Source organism: Anas platyrhynchos, chromosome 8 (genome assembly GCF_047663525.1).
Source record: "Anas platyrhynchos isolate ZD024472 breed Pekin duck chromosome 8, IASCAAS_PekinDuck_T2T, whole genome shotgun sequence".
Classification (NCBI taxonomy): domain Eukaryota; kingdom Metazoa; phylum Chordata; class Aves; order Anseriformes; family Anatidae; genus Anas; species Anas platyrhynchos.
The window spans coordinates 10,516,334-10,536,738 of record NC_092594.1 but is presented as its reverse complement, the minus strand read 5'-3'; the positions used below and the strand labels follow the sequence as shown (position 1 = coordinate 10,536,738).

The 20,405-nt window shown below is 33.8% G+C and overlaps 1 protein-coding gene across 50 annotated transcripts in view; it reads right to left on the bottom strand.

The window, feature by feature from the left end:
- LOC101794547 (uncharacterized) overlaps nt 1-20,405 on the bottom strand; it is an 80,890-nt gene that overhangs the window by 35,221 nt on the left and 25,264 nt on the right. For 47 of the 50 annotated variants that reach the window (XM_072042026.1, XM_072042029.1, XM_072042041.1 and 44 more), the window contains 19 exons: nt 16,043-16,238; nt 13,707-13,843; nt 13,326-13,417; nt 12,099-12,207; nt 11,476-11,502; nt 11,077-11,115; nt 10,107-10,151; nt 8,700-8,741; nt 7,230-7,271; nt 6,594-6,629; nt 5,841-5,873; nt 4,607-4,645; nt 3,947-3,964; nt 3,378-3,413; nt 2,245-2,283; nt 1,424-1,453; nt 997-1,032; nt 633-674; nt 311-340 (listed from right to left, as the gene is read on the bottom strand). In XM_072042026.1, coding sequence (XP_071898127.1) covers nt 311-340; nt 633-674; nt 997-1,032; nt 1,424-1,453; nt 2,245-2,283; nt 3,378-3,413; nt 3,947-3,964; nt 4,607-4,645; nt 5,841-5,873; nt 6,594-6,629; nt 7,230-7,271; nt 8,700-8,741; nt 10,107-10,151; nt 11,077-11,115; nt 11,476-11,502; nt 12,099-12,207; nt 13,326-13,417; nt 13,707-13,843; nt 16,043-16,238 — 1,068 coding nt within the window. Of the gene's footprint in view, nt 1-310; nt 341-632; nt 675-996; nt 1,033-1,423; nt 1,454-2,244; nt 2,284-3,377; nt 3,414-3,946; nt 3,965-4,606; nt 4,646-5,840; nt 5,874-6,593; nt 6,630-7,229; nt 7,272-8,699; nt 8,742-10,106; nt 10,152-11,076; nt 11,116-11,475; nt 11,503-12,098; nt 12,208-13,325; nt 13,418-13,706; nt 13,844-16,042; nt 16,239-18,506; nt 18,665-20,405 lie in introns of those variants that run through there. The other 3 variants (XM_072042068.1, XM_072042077.1, XM_072042053.1) reach the window with 2 other exon arrangements.

Genomic DNA, 20,405 nt, shown 5'->3' with positions numbered 1-20,405 from the left:
CAGACTTCCTCTGTTTTATGTTCTTTTTCTTATATGGTAGCTCTGTGGGATGACCCAAAACCAGGGACTACCCAGAAATAATAAGAAGGAAAAATAAACACCAAAAAACAGCCAGCTGCCTTACCAAAACCCAAACAAACCATAAACAAACCAAAAACCAAAAAGAAAGAAAGAAACAAACAAAAGTGGCAGGAAGGGGGAGGGGGGAACAAACACACAAAAAAAAGCCAATGACTGACCAAACCCCAAAGCCCATTTACAAGTCTGTCCCCTACAGAAAAGTTCAATACAGTTCAGAAAAAAAACTCACCTGGCCATAGGACTGGCTTCCTTTGGAACCCTTTAAGAAAGAGAAGATATTTATCACCTTGACGAAGAGGTTTCTATAAAGTACATAACAAATACGCAAAGACAGCTGCACAGAGGTTTCCCAAAAAGCCTCTTTCTGAGCTAGAGGAGACAGAGCAGTATGCTCACCTGTGTGATGGATTGCCCATTTCTCAGCAAAAGCCATAAGAAAAACTGAGACTCAGACTGCCAAAGGAAATATTCTCAGAATATCTGCTAGTCATGCTGGGCACAGAGAGATCGGTGAAGAACCGATCTGGATATGGAATATCCAGCTTGCTTACCTGGCCATAAGAACTGCTGATGACTGTGTATGTCGGCCCACCCTAAGACAAGGACATGATTTGGTTACTCCCAGTTTGTAATCAACTTGCTTTAGGAAAAGTTAAAAACTACATCCTAATGCTATGCAGGGCAAAATGAAGAGCAAGGATTTCCTCCTGGCTGTCACAACAATGTTGAGCGAGATGATTTCATGTGTTAGGCATTCAAAAACACAAGTAGAATGTGGAATATTACTAAACATGAGACCACACTTTCACAGAAAATGTCCTTTATAATTCAAATTCCAAGCAACTGCTAAGTGCTCTTGCAGTGCCACAGCACTCAACTTTATCAAATACTTGCCAGTGATTGACTGTTGCTTACCTGGCCATAGGAACTGACAACTTGAGGCCGGTAGACCTGTAAGAAAAGCAAGAATCCATTTGTAAATACAGATGTAGTCGTCACAAAGCTGCAACAAAGGCATTTCCTCATCAGACTTCCTCTGTTTTATGTTCTTTTTCTTATATGGTAGCTCTGTGGGATGACCCAAAACCAGGGACTACCCAGAATTAATAAGAAGGAAAAATAAACACCAAAAACCAGCCAGCTGCCTTACCAAAACCTAAACAAACTAAAACCCACCAACCAAAAACCAACCAACCAAACAAACCAAACAAAACCAACCAAACAAAAAAACCCACATACATAAAAAATGAAGCCAATAACTGACCAAACCCCAAAGCCCATTCACAAGGACATTTCTGTCCCCTACAGAAAAGTTCAATACAATTCAGAAAAAAAGGCTCACCTGGCCATAGGACTGGCTTCCTCTGGAACCCTTTAAGAAAGAGAAGATATTTACCAACTTGACAAAGGGGCTTTTATCAGCCATCCTAAGAAAAACCTCATGCTAGTGATGTTGAGTGTTGGGCTGCCTGCAGACTTAATCCCTAGTAATCATACTTACTGTTGTCAACATTTTCCTTACTACTTGTAGTTGTAAAGAGTATACTGACAGGAATTTGCCTTCCAATTTCTCCTCAATTGTGGCCAAGAAAGAGGAAGTTTGAGGAATCTTCACGCTTGTGCTCACACCAAAATCTTCTCATGTGCTACCCCGCAACAATGTATGTTTTCATTATATTAGTGTTTCTCACACACAAGTAACTTTAGATATATGACTTTAAATGAAGTTAAAGTACTTCGTACATGGGTATGCAGTTATGATTCTCCATCTATCTCGATACGGATAAGAAACTAACTTCCACAACTTCTGGGAATTTAATATCTAACATGGGTGGAGTCTGAATCTATCATTACAGGATTTGTATTGTGATATTGAGCCACTCTGTCATAACTTTTATACAGTTTTTAGAGGACACGTTGAGTGGAATGCAGTCATTTTAACTAACCACACATGCAACTACATTCATGAGTAGTTCAACCAAAGATAGCTGATCTATTTATAGAGAAAAAAAAAAAAAAGAAAAGAAAAAGACCAACATCTAGAGCAACAGAAATATCTGCAACTTGTGAAATATGTTTAAGAATATATGTAGGAAAGTTTGTTGTCTTGACCCTGTTTTAGTGAAATCTGTATACATATTTCTACTTTTTAAGTTTACCTACCTGAACGTAAGTACTGCTGCTTTGCTGTCTTTGTCCACTCTATACAGGAACCAAAAAAAGTGTTATTTATTTTTAAAACACATTTCTTACATACTAAGACATTCCAAGAAGCAACTTTCAAATCTACTGGACAGTCTGAGTAAGTTCCTTATGCTCTTCCTTGCTTTATATATGCCATCTCAATGTGCTACATGGTACAATACTTCAATGTAGAAAGATTCTTCATAAATAAAATGCTAAATAAATTTATACATCCTAATGTCATTTTCTTGATGTCAATTAATCATTTAATACATTATGTTCTTTTGTGGTATTTCAAGTGAGTTTAAATAGTTCTTCCCTTCAAATCTATCATAGAAAGCACCATTAAAATCATGTGAAAATCATGCTGCCAAACAAGAAATTGAAACTGAAGTGAACTGCTACTAATCCTTCAATGAATGTGAGAATTGGTCGTGGCAGTCTAAAGAATTATCATATGAAGGAATGAAAGTCTAAACTTTGCTAAGTAGATTAAAATTGAAAAAAAAAAAAAAAACAACAGAAAAAAGTGTGCCCAAGTGATAACCAGAATACTTTACAAACACAGTCTTAAAGTGATTGGATTGTAGTCTACTTTCAAAAGTGTTTCTTTACCAAGAAACATTGGTATTAATAATCAGCAAACAGAAGTTCACCTAAGCACTGACCAGTATGAAAAATTGAACTAGTTCTTTCCATTAATAAATAAATAAATAAATAAATAAGCTTAAAGTAACACGGAACAGTACAGATTATAATTTATGCATATTTAATATTGAATGACACTCAAGCTCATGTTCTAAAATTCCACCTGCCTATCTGAGCACATTGAGATGGTTAAATTTTGCAAATATAGAGAACACTCGGGAATTACAATACAGAGGTTTTTGTGTTTTATGCCCATAGAAAATAACTGCAATGATATTTCATCAGCAACCAGATAGGATATTCACTTTGCAGTAACCACAGAAAACACAGCTACTTCATCACTGTAGTGTGTCTATCATTTAAGATATCCATACTCATTTATTGCCAAAGAGATGAATCATTGTTTAGTTTACTGAGGCAAAGCTTAGGTTAAAATTCAAGTACAATGAAGAAAGAATGTTTACCTGTATTATGATCTTGCTAGCAGAACTGCCCAAACTCTGCAAAAACAAAACAAAATAAAAAAATCAACAAAAAAAGGATCATTTGCCTTGTTAAACAGAAAATATCTAGTTGTACCACTCTGCTTTGGAGAACAAAGGAAAAAGTACCATACACAATGCTCTAAGTATTGTATTCTGAAAAGCCAGCATTAAATTAGTTCATCCTCAGCTCTGAAGGGGACGCAGCCTAACACTACTAAGGTAGTTTCCTATGCTTAAAGCTCCTTCTGAAGGAACTCTTGGAAGAGCACTGGCTTTGGCCTTTTGCACTACCAGCCAGCTCAACTTTTCTACGTTTGGACTGTGAAGCTATGAAGCATCATCCCTAAAACCTGTCTCACTGTCACCTGCATTGGACATACATCACCACATACATGCATTCAATTCCTGACCTAGTCATTTATTGTGCTCAATCTGGGGACATGAGGGACAGATGCAAAAGGTTACTAGACACAATCCTGAGGCAACACGTTTGACTCTGCTATAATAGTAAAATAGTTCTTACAATCATATGAAAAAAGTATGCTTACCTGGGGGTAGGTATGACGCTGCAAAGGAAAACAAAAATTTTTAATTATTTTGTACAAGGGCTTGTCTAAACAGAACATTGCAGCAGAAAAAGGGCTTTGTCTTTTGAATAAAATACACAGTCAAACGTGGAAGAAAAATGTACAAAGGATAGTATATTATAAATTTATATTAATCTTTATTCAGGTTAGAACAAGTTTGATTAGAAGATAGACATCAGAAAAACACACTTATCAAATATTATTTCATACAAACTTGATTTAATCACCTTAAGGCAAAACTTCTGGCTGACCGTATGAGCTCCAAGTAAGTACAGTAGAAATTTAATACTTGAAAAATGAGACTGGAAGTGAATTTACAGAAGAAAGTTGCAATAGAAACAGGAAAATCAAAACTATTCAGGAGTGTGGAGGTTATATGTATGGAGAGACTTGGTATTTGAAGTGAATCCAGCATCTCTGCAAGTTCTAATAGCAGTCATGGAACCATGACTCAGCAACAACATTTGTAAAATTTGATAGGGCAAAATTTTAAGCTCACTATTGGCTTTACCTGGAGCTAATTATTTACCTAGGGTAAACTCTATGTGACAAATTAAACACACAGCTACTTGAAATTTCTTTGAGTCAAAGTTTTGAGCATTATAGAGAAAAACTCCTTACCACGGGTGGAAAAGGGTTGCTGTTGGGAATGACCACTACCTACAGAGAAATCAGAGAAAGTGGTTTACTTGTCATAGACTTTATTTAAATACGTTAGGAAAAAGAAGAATGCCAATTTCCCTTAACATAGAGAATAATACTATGGATGATTATGGGTGATTTTATAAAATAATATTTTTACGAAAAAATTGCTTAATGCACACTACCAAACAAAGAAGGATGTATATGCAGTTTACACAATAGTATGAGGAGATTAAAAGACTTGCTCCCTAGTCACACAGTGACTCCTCTGTAGAGACAGGAGCAGAATTTCATGGAATGTTCCATATCCATTGGCCTATATGAGCATCCTTTTTGAAATTTCACTCTCCACCACAAGGTGGAAGACCAATCTAGTCTTTAATATTAACCCTTCCTCTAGTGTAATACCGATTAACTTCATTATTTTTTTTTTATGACTTCAAATGCATTAGTAGTATCTTCTGTTTAGATTTTTGATGTATTCTGATTATAAGCATTTTTTCTATTATGATTTTTAACTGAAAACAGTTCATATTATCCAGTGGTGTAAAAAAGGCAGAGGAGAGTTGACAGTATAACAAGAGTTCTAATATAAAAAAAGCAGAAGCATTACGTTTTTAAAACAAAGTTATTAAAAAAAATTTCAGTACCATTTGGGTTCTTGAAAGAATGGCAAAAAACAACAACAACAAAACCACCTTGAAGGCCCTGAGCTTTCTGGGAACTGAACTTAGAGGAAGAGTTCATATAAACATTATGTATCAATTTCAACAACACCATGAATTCTACTGATTTCATCTGCATTTCATTTTGATTTTTCTAGTGACTTCATTTCATGAATCACACTCATTACCCAGTCCCATATTAAAAATAATTACACAATATAAATCCTTAGAAATCACAGGTACATCACAATCACTACCCTAACTTTTTTTCTTCTAAATAAAAAAATCCCCATAAACATGTAGGAAATTTTTATCATTTTATATACAGCTAAGTCAACAATCAACAAAGCCATGACAACACAGTGAGGTACTATAAAGCATCTAAGAATCAAACTGATCCAAATCATATGAATAAAAAATAAATTAAATTAAATTAATTAAAGCTGAATTAAAGCTTTTTTAGTAACACCACTGGAAAAAAAGGTGTCATGGCAAGTTAGACCTCTATGATTTTTTCCATTTGAATTAAAAAGAAAAGATGTGCTTACCTTACTGGAGTCTGAACCACTTGCAGGAACAGACTGTAAAGAATACAGGAATTCATTTTTTCATTAGGTAAATGTAGACAAATTAACTACAGCACTATTTTCAAAAAAATAATGTTATATCTAACAATATTTCACTGGAGTAAAAAACAAAATAACATTCTGAATAAAAATAAGATTGTACCAGCAATTAATAAATGAACAACAGAAATAAATCTCTTGGTTTAATTTTTTTTTTCTAGAAAATATTTTTATTAGTTTTTCCATAGTATTTAATGAAAGCTGCAAATATTTCAAGTAATATTAAAAGTTTGTTTATAATAAAAACTGTTGGTAGAGAAAAAACCCTCTTCTCCCTTCATAAAGAAAAAAATAGATAGAAAAAAATCAAAATCTACTGTTGAAACACAAGCCGGAATAAATGGGATGTGCCATAAGAATAGAAATGTTTCAAATAAGTCATAAAATAATGTGCGTATACTACCATTTTAGGAATCCACACATAAGATTGCATAGGGAAAAAACACAAAATAAAAGTAAATAAATTCTTAAAATGATGATATTACAATATACTCTAAACGTGTAAATCTCTTGCTGAAGTTTCCAGATATGATTATAAGTACCATCTGAAGACTTTAATCCTGTCTTCCCTTCCATGAACTTAATTATTTTTTGGTAGTAATTGTCCATAGCTGGTTAGTTCCTTAATAGCTTATTAAGCTGAAAATGAAAACGTGTTGGACAGCACATAGTTACCTGGCCATAGGTAAGACTGCCATATGAAGATGCACTCTGAAAACAAACCATAAATGAGTTCTTTATTGATATAATAAGTTGTTAATTATATCATTTTTAAATTATAATGCCAAAGTCTTTTTTTTTTCCTTAGATGTTTTACACTTCAAATCAATTTGATTTCAACCATACTTAAATAAATCTAGGGCAACACTAAACTATTCTGAACTTGTTTAAAGATAACTGCTGTAAGTTTTCCAACTTTCTAATATAGTCATAAAATTAGTGTTGCTTTCTCACAAATGTAGTATAAAGATCAATTATTTTTACAAGAATTTTAAAGCAACATCCAAACAGAATTCCTCTACTAGATTAAAAGCATTAAGCAGTAAGAAAGAATTTTGATGTTTTGTTAGGCTAAGAAGTTAAGTGTTTATAATAGGTGATGAGTAGTTCCTATAATCATAAAAAAAATACACTTTGAGGCAGTAACTATTTAATTTTAGAATAATAACTCAAACCACCACCATATTACTTAATATATTTAGGAAGAATAATATAACTGTGCATAAGTAAATATAATGCAATTTACAATAAGAAGATGAGTTAAGAAGCACAGCAGTAGGCAATCAATAAATAAATATATAATCAACTTACATCTTTACAAGCATGTTGGCCATATGCGTTGGCAGCACCTCCCTAAAGAGAAAAAAGAAACCAGTTATTTCTCTAAATAAAGAAGAAAATGCATACTTCAGACAGCCTTAGTGCTAATTGATCCTTACGTTGAATTTCTAAGGAATAGATGGTAAGGAGAGTGTTGTACTCTCCACTATTAATGTATGAACACCGGGGTGAATCTGACAAAGGCACACTAGCCCTTTATATATTGGAGATTACCTACTGGTACTCAAGAAATATTTTAAAACTGACACTATCAAGACATTATTTTACTAGAAACAAATCGTTAAGATTTAATATAATGCTTGTAATTCAAACATTAAGTGTGAAATATGTACATACACATGAATGTAAGAATTAGAAAGCTGAAAATGAAAACAAAGAAAGTTAACTCTTTCCTGGCAATGACAGACAATGAAATATAAAAATAACAAGACCAGCATAAACAATAATAGCTCCCATTTTAAACTGAATTTCATATATTATTATTAATACAATCAATATCTTCCACAAAACTATAATTTTGTTGTTCCTTTGCAAAAATCCAATACACTCTAATATGAATTTTATGTTTTACAAGTACAGATGACATGAATGTTTTACATTTTTTGAAACACTGTCCTTGTTGGTGCTGGGTAGTCTCCATTTTTCTAGTTTAAAGTGGCAACTAAGAGTGCTTAACATTAGAACTACAGGACTAGCCTATTTCTGATTACTTGCCATCTAAGATAAACAAGGAAAAAACTGTTGATGACATTAAAACACTAAACTTGAGTGTTTCATTTACCTTTCAAGTTTTGTCTCATTTTTTATATTGAGTGAATATTTGACCAAACTTTGAACTGAAAAATAAAAATCCAATTTTGCAAATACTAAAAGGAAACCAGAACATTTATATATATATATATATATATATATATATATATATATATATATTTGTCATAAGTCTGCAAATATTTTAGCCTGTATGACTAGTCACCATCTTGATATAAAGGCTTCATCTGAGAAGTTTTTGATCTACTCAGCAACACATTTTAGCCCTCCGCCTTCTTTCATTGATTTCTAGAAGACTGGATTGACCTGTCTAGCATTTATAACTTCATAAATATCCATGAAACATGAAAGAATAAAGAACTGAAATGGCCATAATTGTTGTAGTTATCTCCATGATTAATTCTGAAAGGAGAAACAATTTAGAATGTGCAGACTAATTTGCACCAGTCCTGGGTGGAAGGGGGAAAATAAACAACTTGTATAATGAATATAATTTAAGCATAACAGACAAACCTTCCACTTTTTTTTTTTTTTTTCCTGTTTCTATATCCTATACATTTCTACATAACCTTGTAACATTCCTGTTTGCCATCACTGAATAACCTAGGCTAGGATTTTCTATAAATATACTTGTATCAGGGAGAAAAAAGTAAATGTGAGAAAAGTTCTTACTGGTGCACATCCACTCTTGCTTATTGTGTAGACTGTTCCGCTCTGAAACAACAGCAACAAAAAGTAGTCAATTATTGCAGGCAGAAAGAAAGGAAGGGCAGAAAAAAAAAACCCTGCTATTTACAGCACAAAAATCTGAACAGCTGACAATGGGCAGCTATGGGATAATCAAATACAGAGATTACTAGTTCACTAGAAACTGTTTAGAACAACTCTTTTAGTACAAGACATTAGTCATGATCTGGATTTCATGTAAATTTGTCATTGGTCACGTAGCCTTTAAAAATCCATGAGTTGGAGTATACTAAAATAGCCCATGTTTTAGAAAAAAACACAATAACTTCAGATAGTTCCGTGACAAGACAAGAGACTCAGCCCTCAGAAAGAATGTATTATGTTGGAAAGGAATGCAGCAAAAAAAAAAAAAAATAAATAAATAAAAAAAATAAAAAAAAATTAAAAAAGTAATTTCTTAAAGTCTCATAATCCCTCTTACAGGTAATGAAGATGGAACAAATGGAATGTTAGATAACTCACTAATAAATATAATCACTGGTAAGTAGTAAGAAATATATTCTTGAGTAACTCAGCTCTAGAACCTGATGTGTAGACACGTCAGAAAGCTTCTGGTAGTTCAAGTGTTAATAGGCACAGAATGGTAGTAAAGATAATTAACTAAAAATGTAATCATTCCAAACCAACTATACATTTCTCTGATTAAAGAAGTGAAAGTGATCAGCAAGAATGCAAATATACTTATTTCAGAAATTTTAAATGGCTAACTAGACAGTGAATTCACCAAACTTTAAACTACAAATATAATCTGGTGTTACAAGTGATACACACATTCAAAAGTTTTAATATATGCATGAATATTTCATCAAATTTTGAGAAAATTTGCAAATGCTCGTAGAGCAAAAAGTGAAACAAGTATAACTGATTCCTTAACTTTGATTTTCAAGAAGATAGAATATGAAAAATGCCTATTAATTAGTAATAGGTACAGTTTCATTTTCATTATGCCAGATGTCTCTGAAATCTACAAAATAAACATTTTTGCATGCACATGAGCACACACAGGTAAGAATCCTCTAGGAAGATGGGAGGGATCTTTTCCTTCTCCAGATAAATACTTGGTAAAAATGCTTAATGCTTGAAATCAGAGATGGTGAAGCATCTTGTAGGTCAGAATACTGACAGAATGAGTTCAACAGAACCTACGTAGTTGATCCTAGTCCAGCTACTGGACATACAGTTTACTGGATGAACAACTCTGACATTCTGTGTTAATTAGCAGAAGCATTATTTCCAGGTAGTGTTAATTCACCTCAGTCCTCTGTCTTTGTAGAATTTTAGTTCAAGATTACTAAAGATAAATGTACAAATGCTGGAAGTCAAGATTCTTACCTGACCACTTGAATAGCTGTTCTGAGAAGAACCAGAAGGTTGAACCTGTAAGAAAACCAAAATGCTATTTATCGTTTTCCAGAAATTTGATTTTCATATAAGTGACTTTAAGGAAAGCAGGTTCTACTTGGTGGGAAAAAAGAACACAGAAAGTAGTTTTCTCTGACTTCATTCCACTAGCTGATGCTATTGTAATTATTTCAGAAATCTTTAAAAACAAATAATCAAAACTATATCAACTGATCCAGTTGATATAAATTAACATAAATTTGCTGCTTGCAGTAGAACTATCCAACCCTTTTTTATCTGTCCTTATATACCATGTCTGTCATTGAGGATTAGGTCTACAGCAGTAAGATCATTAAAAAGTGCCAAGTTAAGCAACATTCAGATGAAAACTTTTTACTGAAATAACTATGTAACCACTAGACACATATGAAATGTAGGCCATATTTGCTGGGAGGAAAGAAAGAAGAAAGACTTTCTACTGAGCTGAAAATGATAATTTTCAGGAAAAAAAAAAAATCAAACAGTTAAATCCTATAGCTAGATGATAATTTGAAGAGGCTCCAGATCTTTTTGAAATATGCAATATTGAAAAGATCCATAAGCAAAGAAGCACTATAGCTAAAAAGTAAAGCTAGGCAAATGAAAAGTTCTATTAGAAAGTTATTTTAGATTATCTAGAGAGAAACTGTAGAAAGAAGTAATAACAAGACTGACAACCATTTAGAAACTTGGGATTTTAGTCACAGAATCACAGAATCACAGAATTTCTAGGTTGGAAGAGACCTCAAGATCATCGAGTCCAACCTCTAACCTAACACTAACAGTCCCCACTAGTCAACCAAGGCAAAGTGACAAAAAGAAAAATAAACTGAATTACAAAGGAATAAAGATGTGATGAGAAGCAATTTTTGACTAGGTCTTAAGATTTTTGACAATCAGTCTCTACAGAATGAATATTTACCACAACACATCCGCCTTGTCTTGTGTACGTTCCTCCACGCTGTAAGAAAGTACAGGTTCCTGTTATTGTTAATTGACTTATGAACAAACAGCTAAGTTATTCTGAAGAGGAAACTAAATTGAATTTACATCTGTGGCCTGAGTGAAGAAGTCAAACATTGATTGCTTACAATACCTTACCTGTTGTAATAATCTCACCTGAGATTTAATGTTGTCCCATTAAAAATATCTTCAAAATTAAAAACAAGAATGTAGGCACAAATGAGAGCTCTCTATGAAAATAATTTGGATGGTATGAAATAACCTTAATCCTATAACCATGAAATAACTGAACTAGTAGGACAGGAATTCTAAATTTGAGGTAACAGAAGCTGGGAAATTGTAGATAAGTTGTTCTCACCTTGCTGCATTCTATTTCTATCATAAGCTGTGGAGAGGAAAAAAATAAAAATTATTTACTGTAAAAAAAAATATTATCAGAAATGAGAAATACATTTGGTGAGGCAATGGACAATAAGACAAGTATTTGCTTGGACTTAAATCACAAGATGACATAAATCAGTGCTGTTCCATTCAAGAGCCAATACTGTAGATTTGAACACATTCTCTTTACATAAGCTGCCTACCATGTTTTAAATGCTTAATATAAGTGATTCCCTGTCGAAAATAAATAAAGCAGCAAATACATTTCTAAGAATATGATACACAGGTACCCAGGACTGAGGCAGCAGCAAAGTAAAAGCATAATACACACCAAGCAGAATCCTCCTTCACACCTATTTTATTTTCTTTATATCTGTACTATGTACTATTTTGATAACTAGATTATTAATTTCCTTACTTATCTTGGGGAGAAAACCAAATTTTCCATTTTACCAAATTGATGAAAGACAATTAAAAGCATTGAAAGTATCTGCTGAATTTGGCCATCCTAATTAACACATAATAACAAATGTATATCTAATCATAGATATTTTAATTGACTATATTAGTTGCTAGCATGTAAATGCACTCAAAACATACCTTCCTTTTTTGTCTTCCTGTCCCATTAACTGACTCAGAACGTGTAGGTGTGAGAATTTTGCTTTGAATTCCAACCCAAAATTTCTCTAGATCTTGGACAACAGTTGCACTGCAAAGAAAATAAAATATCTTTTTCTACCAAAATATTTCATTAAAAAATACAACTAAACACTTATTTCAACCCTCAGCAAAGAAAATCTATTAAATATTGATGTTGAGGGTTATGCAGTAGAAATTTGAAAAGAATGTCCAGAACATTTATTTTGTTTTTGCAGTATTATCATCCAATCTCTTTCTGAAGATAAATAAATTTTGTACTGAGCAGGGAAAGAAAAAGAATGGACACTATTCTGGAAAACACTGACTCTTGTGGGGAATATTGCATATCCTTACATTGCTCATTTAGATGATCTGAATGATGGAGATCTGATTTTCATGTCATAAGCAGTGGAAATAATTAATTTGTCTTCTTTTGCTTCTTTTTGTATTTCTCAAGATTTAATGAAGCAAGGACAAGACGTCTCCTGTCATAAATCTATACTTCATACAGCATTAAGCTATCAAATATTGAGATTTTTTCCAGTTACGACAAGCACACATTTTGTTATAACAGATAATTCTTTTTCTTACAGATCTGAAACTTGTAATATTAAACATAGAAAAACTTGTCTTCTACTGTTTTCTTCAGTAGTTCATGGGTCATATCCTCCAAAAGTGACAAAAAAAGTATGTTGAAGACAACTTAGATTGATATCATCCAAAATGAATTGTCTTTAAACTTAACTTTCAAAGATTTCCAAACAAACTGGTATTTTTCCCCACTATCCAAAAGGAAAGATTTTTTTTTTTTTAAGTAACAACTGAATAGAATCTGAATATGACTTATTCAGGGAACAAGTTGCACTATCACAGTCTCTCCTGTAATTAAAGAAGTCACAGTGTAAAAACTGGTTACTCAAGGATCCATTAATGACACTGTGCTTAATGGAATTATTTACATATTTAATGTCTGTAGGATGGTGTTTACTTAGCTACTTTTTAAACAGACTTAAGACAGAAATCGTTTAATTTAATGGACACAGTGAAAAGGCATGATAACCTATGAAACAAAACTTGACTGTGACAAAACAAATACATCAGAAACAATAGCACAAATGCATGTTAAAATGTTCCATGAAAATAAATTTTCTAGGCAAAGAAAGAAAAAAAACCAACAATACTATTTACATGAACTGAAGATCTTTAATATCCTGTGGAGCAATCCATGTTGTTGTAACTTTCTGTTTCACATCTGAGTTTGCATGACTTACTGCTGAATTCTGCAATTAAAGAGAAATATAGTTATATAAGACACAAAAGAAATTTTTGTCTATATAAGGGTAACTGCCTGTACTACAACACTGATGTCCTTCTAGGAGGTATCAAGTAGTTTTTACATTAGATTTGTATCATATGTAGAAGATAAATGCATTTCTTGAGAGAGTCTAAATTAAGCTCTACTGAAGAAATATTATTGCCATTAAAAATGCTCACTTCTTTTATTACATTAATTAAAGTATTCAGAAGGAAACCAAGCTTATGTAAGTATTCAAAAGAGTGAACACATACCGTCATGTTATGACATTCCAAGCCTTTTGTGTTTGGATCTGTAATTTTAAAAGTACCAACAGGACCATCTCCTTCTATTTCTCGAGCTTGTAGATTAAATCCTTTAAAACCAGCATCTCTAAGGGCTTCTAAAGTCACTATAAAAACAGATATTTTGAGAAATTTAAGTTTCATGCACTACCAAAACCACTTAAGTGGTTAACAATAAATTTTCCTTCTGTAGAACATAAGATGGCACACATAGGAATAAACTAGAATTCTTCACAATTTAAAAAAGAGAAAAGTTGGGATTTATTACAATTCTTATTAATAATCAAGACTGACAATAAAAGAAAAAAAAGTTTGGAGAAGCGTTTGTGTGTAACAAAGTCTATTAGAAATTAGCATGAAATATATGATTTACTGACAATTTTACAAGTAATTTTGCTCTACTAATTAATTATTTTTTTTTAAATTAATTGATTTGTTCCCCTGTGCATGCTCAGAATACTCCCTGATCAAAAACTTATTTGTTTTCTAATTAGGCCTATAAAAAGTCAAAATAGTCATAGGAGAAAGATTTGCAATTCTTTCTACATCCATTTCAAAAGAAGAGATTAACTTTTGCCTAAGGTTGAATTGCAGAACCTTTTGATGTGTTACAACTGGAAAAAAAAAAAAAAAAAAAGAGAGAGAGAGAAGCTAGACAGTTTAGCTCTCATGTCTGAGGTTAAATATAAAACAAACAAAACTCAATAATTATAAACTACTCAAATTGACTGAAAATTTACTGCTGAAGGAGCTCAGAAGAACATGAAAGAGCACATTTTCACATTTTGTGTACATCTGAACCAAAACTAAGTTTCAAGATCATAACAAAAATGTTATGATCTATTGCAAATTTGGTCCAGTAATGCCAGTATTGGGAACTTTCACAAATAAAGCCAGAATAATATTTTCTATAACTTAGGTGTGTGGTAGCCATTAAAATAAGTATCAGCAGATAAAAATCAGGTAACCTGGGAGTCACAAAGAAGTGAAGACAGGGGCCAGTCATACTGTGACAATTTAACATTTCAAAACACCCGCATAATTAGACTTTCAATTTGCCATCAATTTCAACCCTAATTCACCTCAGGTCTTGTAGGAGGGATGGCATCCAACACTTGAATACAGTGTTAAAGAAAGCACAGTTGGGAGTGTTGGCATATGGCACGGCTAAGGTGAAAGAGCAACACATCCATTGGAAGGGCAGTCTACTGCAGCTCCCTGAGAATAGGTATGGGATTCTTACAAATTGACACAATAAAAAAGTGGTGCTGAAGAAAGTAAAGTAGGGGTAGATAAAACGGTGAAAAATGTCAAGGTGAGCAGCATATGAGATTCAATATCCATGTCACAGTAAGTCTTGTACAACCTCACAGAAGTCTAAGATATGTTGCCATCATTCTGCTGGCAACAGTGTTTTAAAAACAGCTGTCAGTAATCAAACAGCCTTCTGGTTCTTAACAGAGTAATTCATATGTGTTTTTCCAAGAATGGCGGTTATAACAGAACCCTAATGCTCCTCCATTCTTTCCCTAGCTATCACTTCCCATGGAACCACGTCCACACTGCTGGGGTCAGGTAAAACAGAAGCCCAGCTGGAAAGTAACATTTAGTGAAAAACTCTTATTTTGAGTGATTGAGATACAACAGTGGAAACGTGACGCATTACAACTCACTTCCACTGCCATGCTTGTTCTTCCAAATGAATAAGAAGCAGTCACAAGTCACTTAAAGTGTGACAGCACCATGCGATGGCATCATAGTGTGGAAAAACAAGGCTGTCAACGTGTTCCATCCAGAGAGCAACTCAGGATTAGGAAGATAAAAAGCCACAACAGCTCCACCTCCTGCAATTTGATAAAATCTGGGATGCAGCTCTTACAAACATGACTCAAAGTATCTCGCTCTTGAGTTGTCATATACAGTGTTCTGAATCCCCTTGTATTGCAGAGGGCTGATATGACAACAAACACTTAAATACAAAGTTAAAGAGCAACTAATTATTAGTCTAGTTTGGCCAGCTGTCTCATGATTTTTACTTTTGCCATAGGAACTACACCATGAAGTTAAGGTATTTGTTATATAGGAAAAGAAAAAATAAATTGAGTATATATGTTCAATTATATAAATATATATAAAAATATATAGATATGAAATATTTACAAAAAAAGGAACATCTCAAATACAAAAGAATAAGACTCAAATAAAAAAAAATAGGTACACTGAGAGAGAGAAATGGAGGAATTCTGGTGAAGTCTGGTAATTCTGGGAGACATGGGTAAAGATTATAGTTCATTCAGATTATTTACCTTGGATTTCATTTCCTGGTTCAAAGTTATCAAAAGATACAGCAATAACATATGGTGGTGCAGATGTCTGTGGTTCAGCTTCATAGTTTGGTAACAGAGAATCACAATCAATTGAAGTATTTGTCTGTGGAAAACCAAGGATTCTGGGCAAAAATATCCCACAGAACAAAAAAACAAACCAGGAGTGTCTATTCATCTGTGGAAAAAACAAACAAACAAACAAACAAACAAAAAAACAAGATATAGTTTATAGTAGCTTCTTTTTAGTAGTTGTCATAGTTGACAGATATCTGCCTTTCTCCAGGGTAGAAAACAAAACATAGAAAGCTTGGCTTTCATTGTATTCATATGAAGAAAATAAATTAAAATAAAATACCTATATACACTGACAAAACAGTGTAATAAATGACACAAGTACTTTATTTCTAAAATATTGAATTATTAACCGAAGATTAGATTATCTGGTTACATGTCAACAGCCCATTACAGTCATGTCTTTTGCATCATGGATTAGGACCAAGAAAGGCTTTACACAAACTTCTTCATTGTTGAGCTGTCAGGTTTAGCCCAGATCTTTATTCAAGAACTCAGACATAAGCATTGATCTCTCAAACTGCTTTTTTATAGACATAACCATGACTAATAAGCTCTCTTTTGATTGCTTTTTCTACTCCCACTTCCAAAAAACATCCAAGAAGTCTATCATTAAATACCCTGGAGAACTCTCAGAAGCTTTACAAAATACTTGTTTCCTGAAGTACCCAAGAGTTCCTTAAAGTCCTTTAGAAGCATTTCAAACACAGTGTATCAGATGTGTCCAATTTGTACCATCTATCTGTGCATCTTAATTTGTGCATGAATGCATAAGGCCATTCATTTTTGTATGTGCTAATTAAAACTGATAAGAAAATAACCTGGAAGCATGGGGAGAAAAAGCTTCAGAGCACTAATCTAAACATGTGCGCTTACCTCTGAACTCAATTTAAACATTTTAAAAAAAACTGTGAATCAACAGACAATGCAAGTGACTGAAGTGTTGAAAGACTTCCTATACAAAGGTGACAAAGGTTTGCATGGTGTCACAATACCTAAATGCAGCAATCCAGAAAGTTATATGTGTTATTTATCCTGTCTTTAAAGCAGATGGAGACTATCCCTCCCAAAATCTCATGAAAGCGTCATTTAAATGGGATCCTTGTAAGCACTGTGTCTGGGTATCAGTCTGCTGGGTGCGGTTATCCAATCTCTTGTGACTGTTTTGACATAGCCCACTTCTAATTAAATTTTAAATACAGCATGTAGGTGCTATTATATTAACAGACATGGTAAACAGTGATTTAATATGAACTAGAATATGTGTTGTTGAAATCTTTGCCTGACTCATGCTTAAGATGGAAAAAAATCTGTTTGTAATTAGATGTTCCATTTCAAAGCAAAGAATCCTTAGCACTGGCTCAGCTGGGATTGAAAAAAATCTGGAGTTGCACTCTACCATGAAAGAAAACTACTCTGAAACCTCTTTCCTCTTTTATTAGTTAGAGGACAGACAGAAACACACAAGTTGAATCATGGCTGAGGTGCCTTCTATTTGTATCAGTTAACTTAGGACAGTTCTCTGTCTTAACAGTTGTAGAACAACCCTAAAAGTCCCATTATAGCATCCTTCAGAACTGAGATTAAGATGAGGAAGTGATGTTAGCATCTAACAAAATTCCAAGTCCAGACTTGAGGCAGGAGCAGAAAATAATTTTCATGGAACATGAGTTTCAATACCTATTCAATAGAGTCATGGTATATTGGAACAAAAACTTACATTTCTTTCCCTAAGTAAATGTAAAAAAAAAAAAAAGCTTACAGTAAATATTTATTAAATAGAAGCATAGGGAACTCTGTGAAATAAAACTTATCTGCAAGTTTCTAACAAATCATGATAAGTTAACTGTATCCACGGGTATGGACAGATACAATCTCATCTCCCTGTGAGCCTGTATGGCTCATCTCTGCAGTACTTGAACTGCTACCTTAAGAATCCTCTTCCACATTTAGTTTAGTAGGACTTCAGGCCAACAATTAAATCCCTGGGTACTGTTTAGTTAGCTGCTTCATACAAAGCCTAGTGGACTTGGGAAGAGGCACTTTGGTGGTTTGCTACTCAAGAGCCTGGGGCAAACTTCTGAATAGAAACAAAAGTTGTTTTAAAAGCCTTTAAATATAGGGGACTTAATATGATAAATACGTTTTGTGTAATTTGAAAACAAAACAATAACCAAAAAAGTCAGTCTTGGCAAGTTTATCCTGCCAACAGTTCAAGACTCAGTCCCACATTCCCCTTTCTAACTCATTCTTTATGAGTATTTTTCTCTCTCTTTTTTTTTTTTTTTAATGATGAACCAAACCCTTCACCCTTGAGAGTCAGTATCACCAGTTGGCGTACACCCTGTCCACCACATCCCCAGCAACACACCTTATCGACCAAGTGCTGATGCATGGGCATCCTCCGGTCCCTCTGTGGTCAGCGTGAAGAGCTGCAGCAGGGAGTGCGGGTGCCCAGCAAGATGAGAGGGAGGAGGTGAACGGCTGGGCCAATCCTCGGCGAGGCGGGGAGGCAGCAGGGCCAATCGCGCCTCTTCCCTGGAAATTGGGACACCGCAGGTGGGACTCTCCTGCCCAGCTGGGGCGATGACAACACACACTGCACTCCTCATGGGTGAATCATGCCCCCTTTGACCTTTAGCTAGGCATCGGGACAGGTAAGGCTTCTGAAGGCTGACAAACTAAACTAATATGTTGATTAAAATCTACAAACTTGTGCCATACAAAAGCTTTACTAATATTTCATGAGCCATTTGAGTAAAGTATTCTACACTAGTCTATTTAATTTGACTTCAGAGTATCCCGCTGCTGGCTTTTCACTTTTTTACTTTCTTATTGGAAAAGACATGGACAATTCAATCCATGGTAATGCTGCCAAGCATTTTCTCATAGCAGAGTTAATGAAGGCTTTTTATCTCATGTACCTTGTGGGTAGGATCTGAAGTTCTTGCTCCTGACCTGCATTAAAAACTAAACACTTTTTCTGCTTGGAAGTATTTCCACAAGCTCTCTGCTGAAAATTAGGAATAAAGTCCAAAAACAGAATGCCATGTGAGAGTCACTTCTATTTAACCAGGGAATAACAGGAAATCCATGAACCAAAGACCGTTCACATGAAAATTCTCCAACTTCTTGATATTTGGGCATTTAAAGTACACTTAATAATTTAAATGTCATCAGCATTTGAAGAACATTATCTATTTTAAAAATTAAGCATATTTAACTAACAGTATTCACTTTCAGTTAATCACCTTTAATTATTGAGTTGTATTTTATTTACAGTATTTCATTATGAAAGACATTACTTCTTATCTACTATTATCCATTGGGGAAGAGATGATAATCTTCCTCTCCTTACTGTACCACTAAACTTACCATTGACACCAAAGTTATAAACAGTAGTGAAAATGCATGCTACACACCACTAAAAAAAAAAGCTTACTGCCAATGCAGTCAAATAAATGACACAACAAGGAATGGCAACTGAAACAAATAGACAAAGAGCTGGGATCTTACAAATGCATATATACAAGACCTTTCTTGTATAAAACACTAGGGTCTCTATGAAGACTGAATGTTAGCAGAAAGATTGCCATATTTCACTACCAGCTAGAGGATACGGACAGGTAACCAGAACCATCAGGACTATTACTCCTGGCAACCACGCATGGGACTGAGCACTCCATGAATGTTGAGTTTGGCAGGCAGACATATAAATGTCAGACAATGAATTGCTGTAATCTTGATAACATTATGATTAAGACCCATAGATAAGACAAGTAAAATGCTTTTGTTGGCTATAACACCAATAAAATACTATGCAGAATAAGTTGGTAAAGACTCAGACCATTATTTATAGGCTGAGAGTTGTAAACTCAGTGTCCCAGCCCATATACAACATTATTGCTTGTGGTTTATTTCAAAAGAATAGTATTTACACTGCATCAAACATAAGGCACTGATTCAGCAATGATTTTCCTGTACTTCAGAATTACCACTTAAAAAAATATCTTTTTCAGGTCTCCACACTTGAAAGGACAATTTTCAGTTCATAAATTAAATGCCAACTGAACTAGCAGCAGCTTCCTGATTCTGGTGAAAAACTGTGATTACAAAGTTCACTAAGTACTGAAACTACAGCGAAAGTGCAGACCAATTCTACGTTGTATGTGCATGGACCTCCCTGGTGCTTGGAATGCATATTCTTTCTTCTAAAATAATGACATTAAACTTGTGCCACCAAGGGTGTGTCCCTTCACTTTAGGAAGAA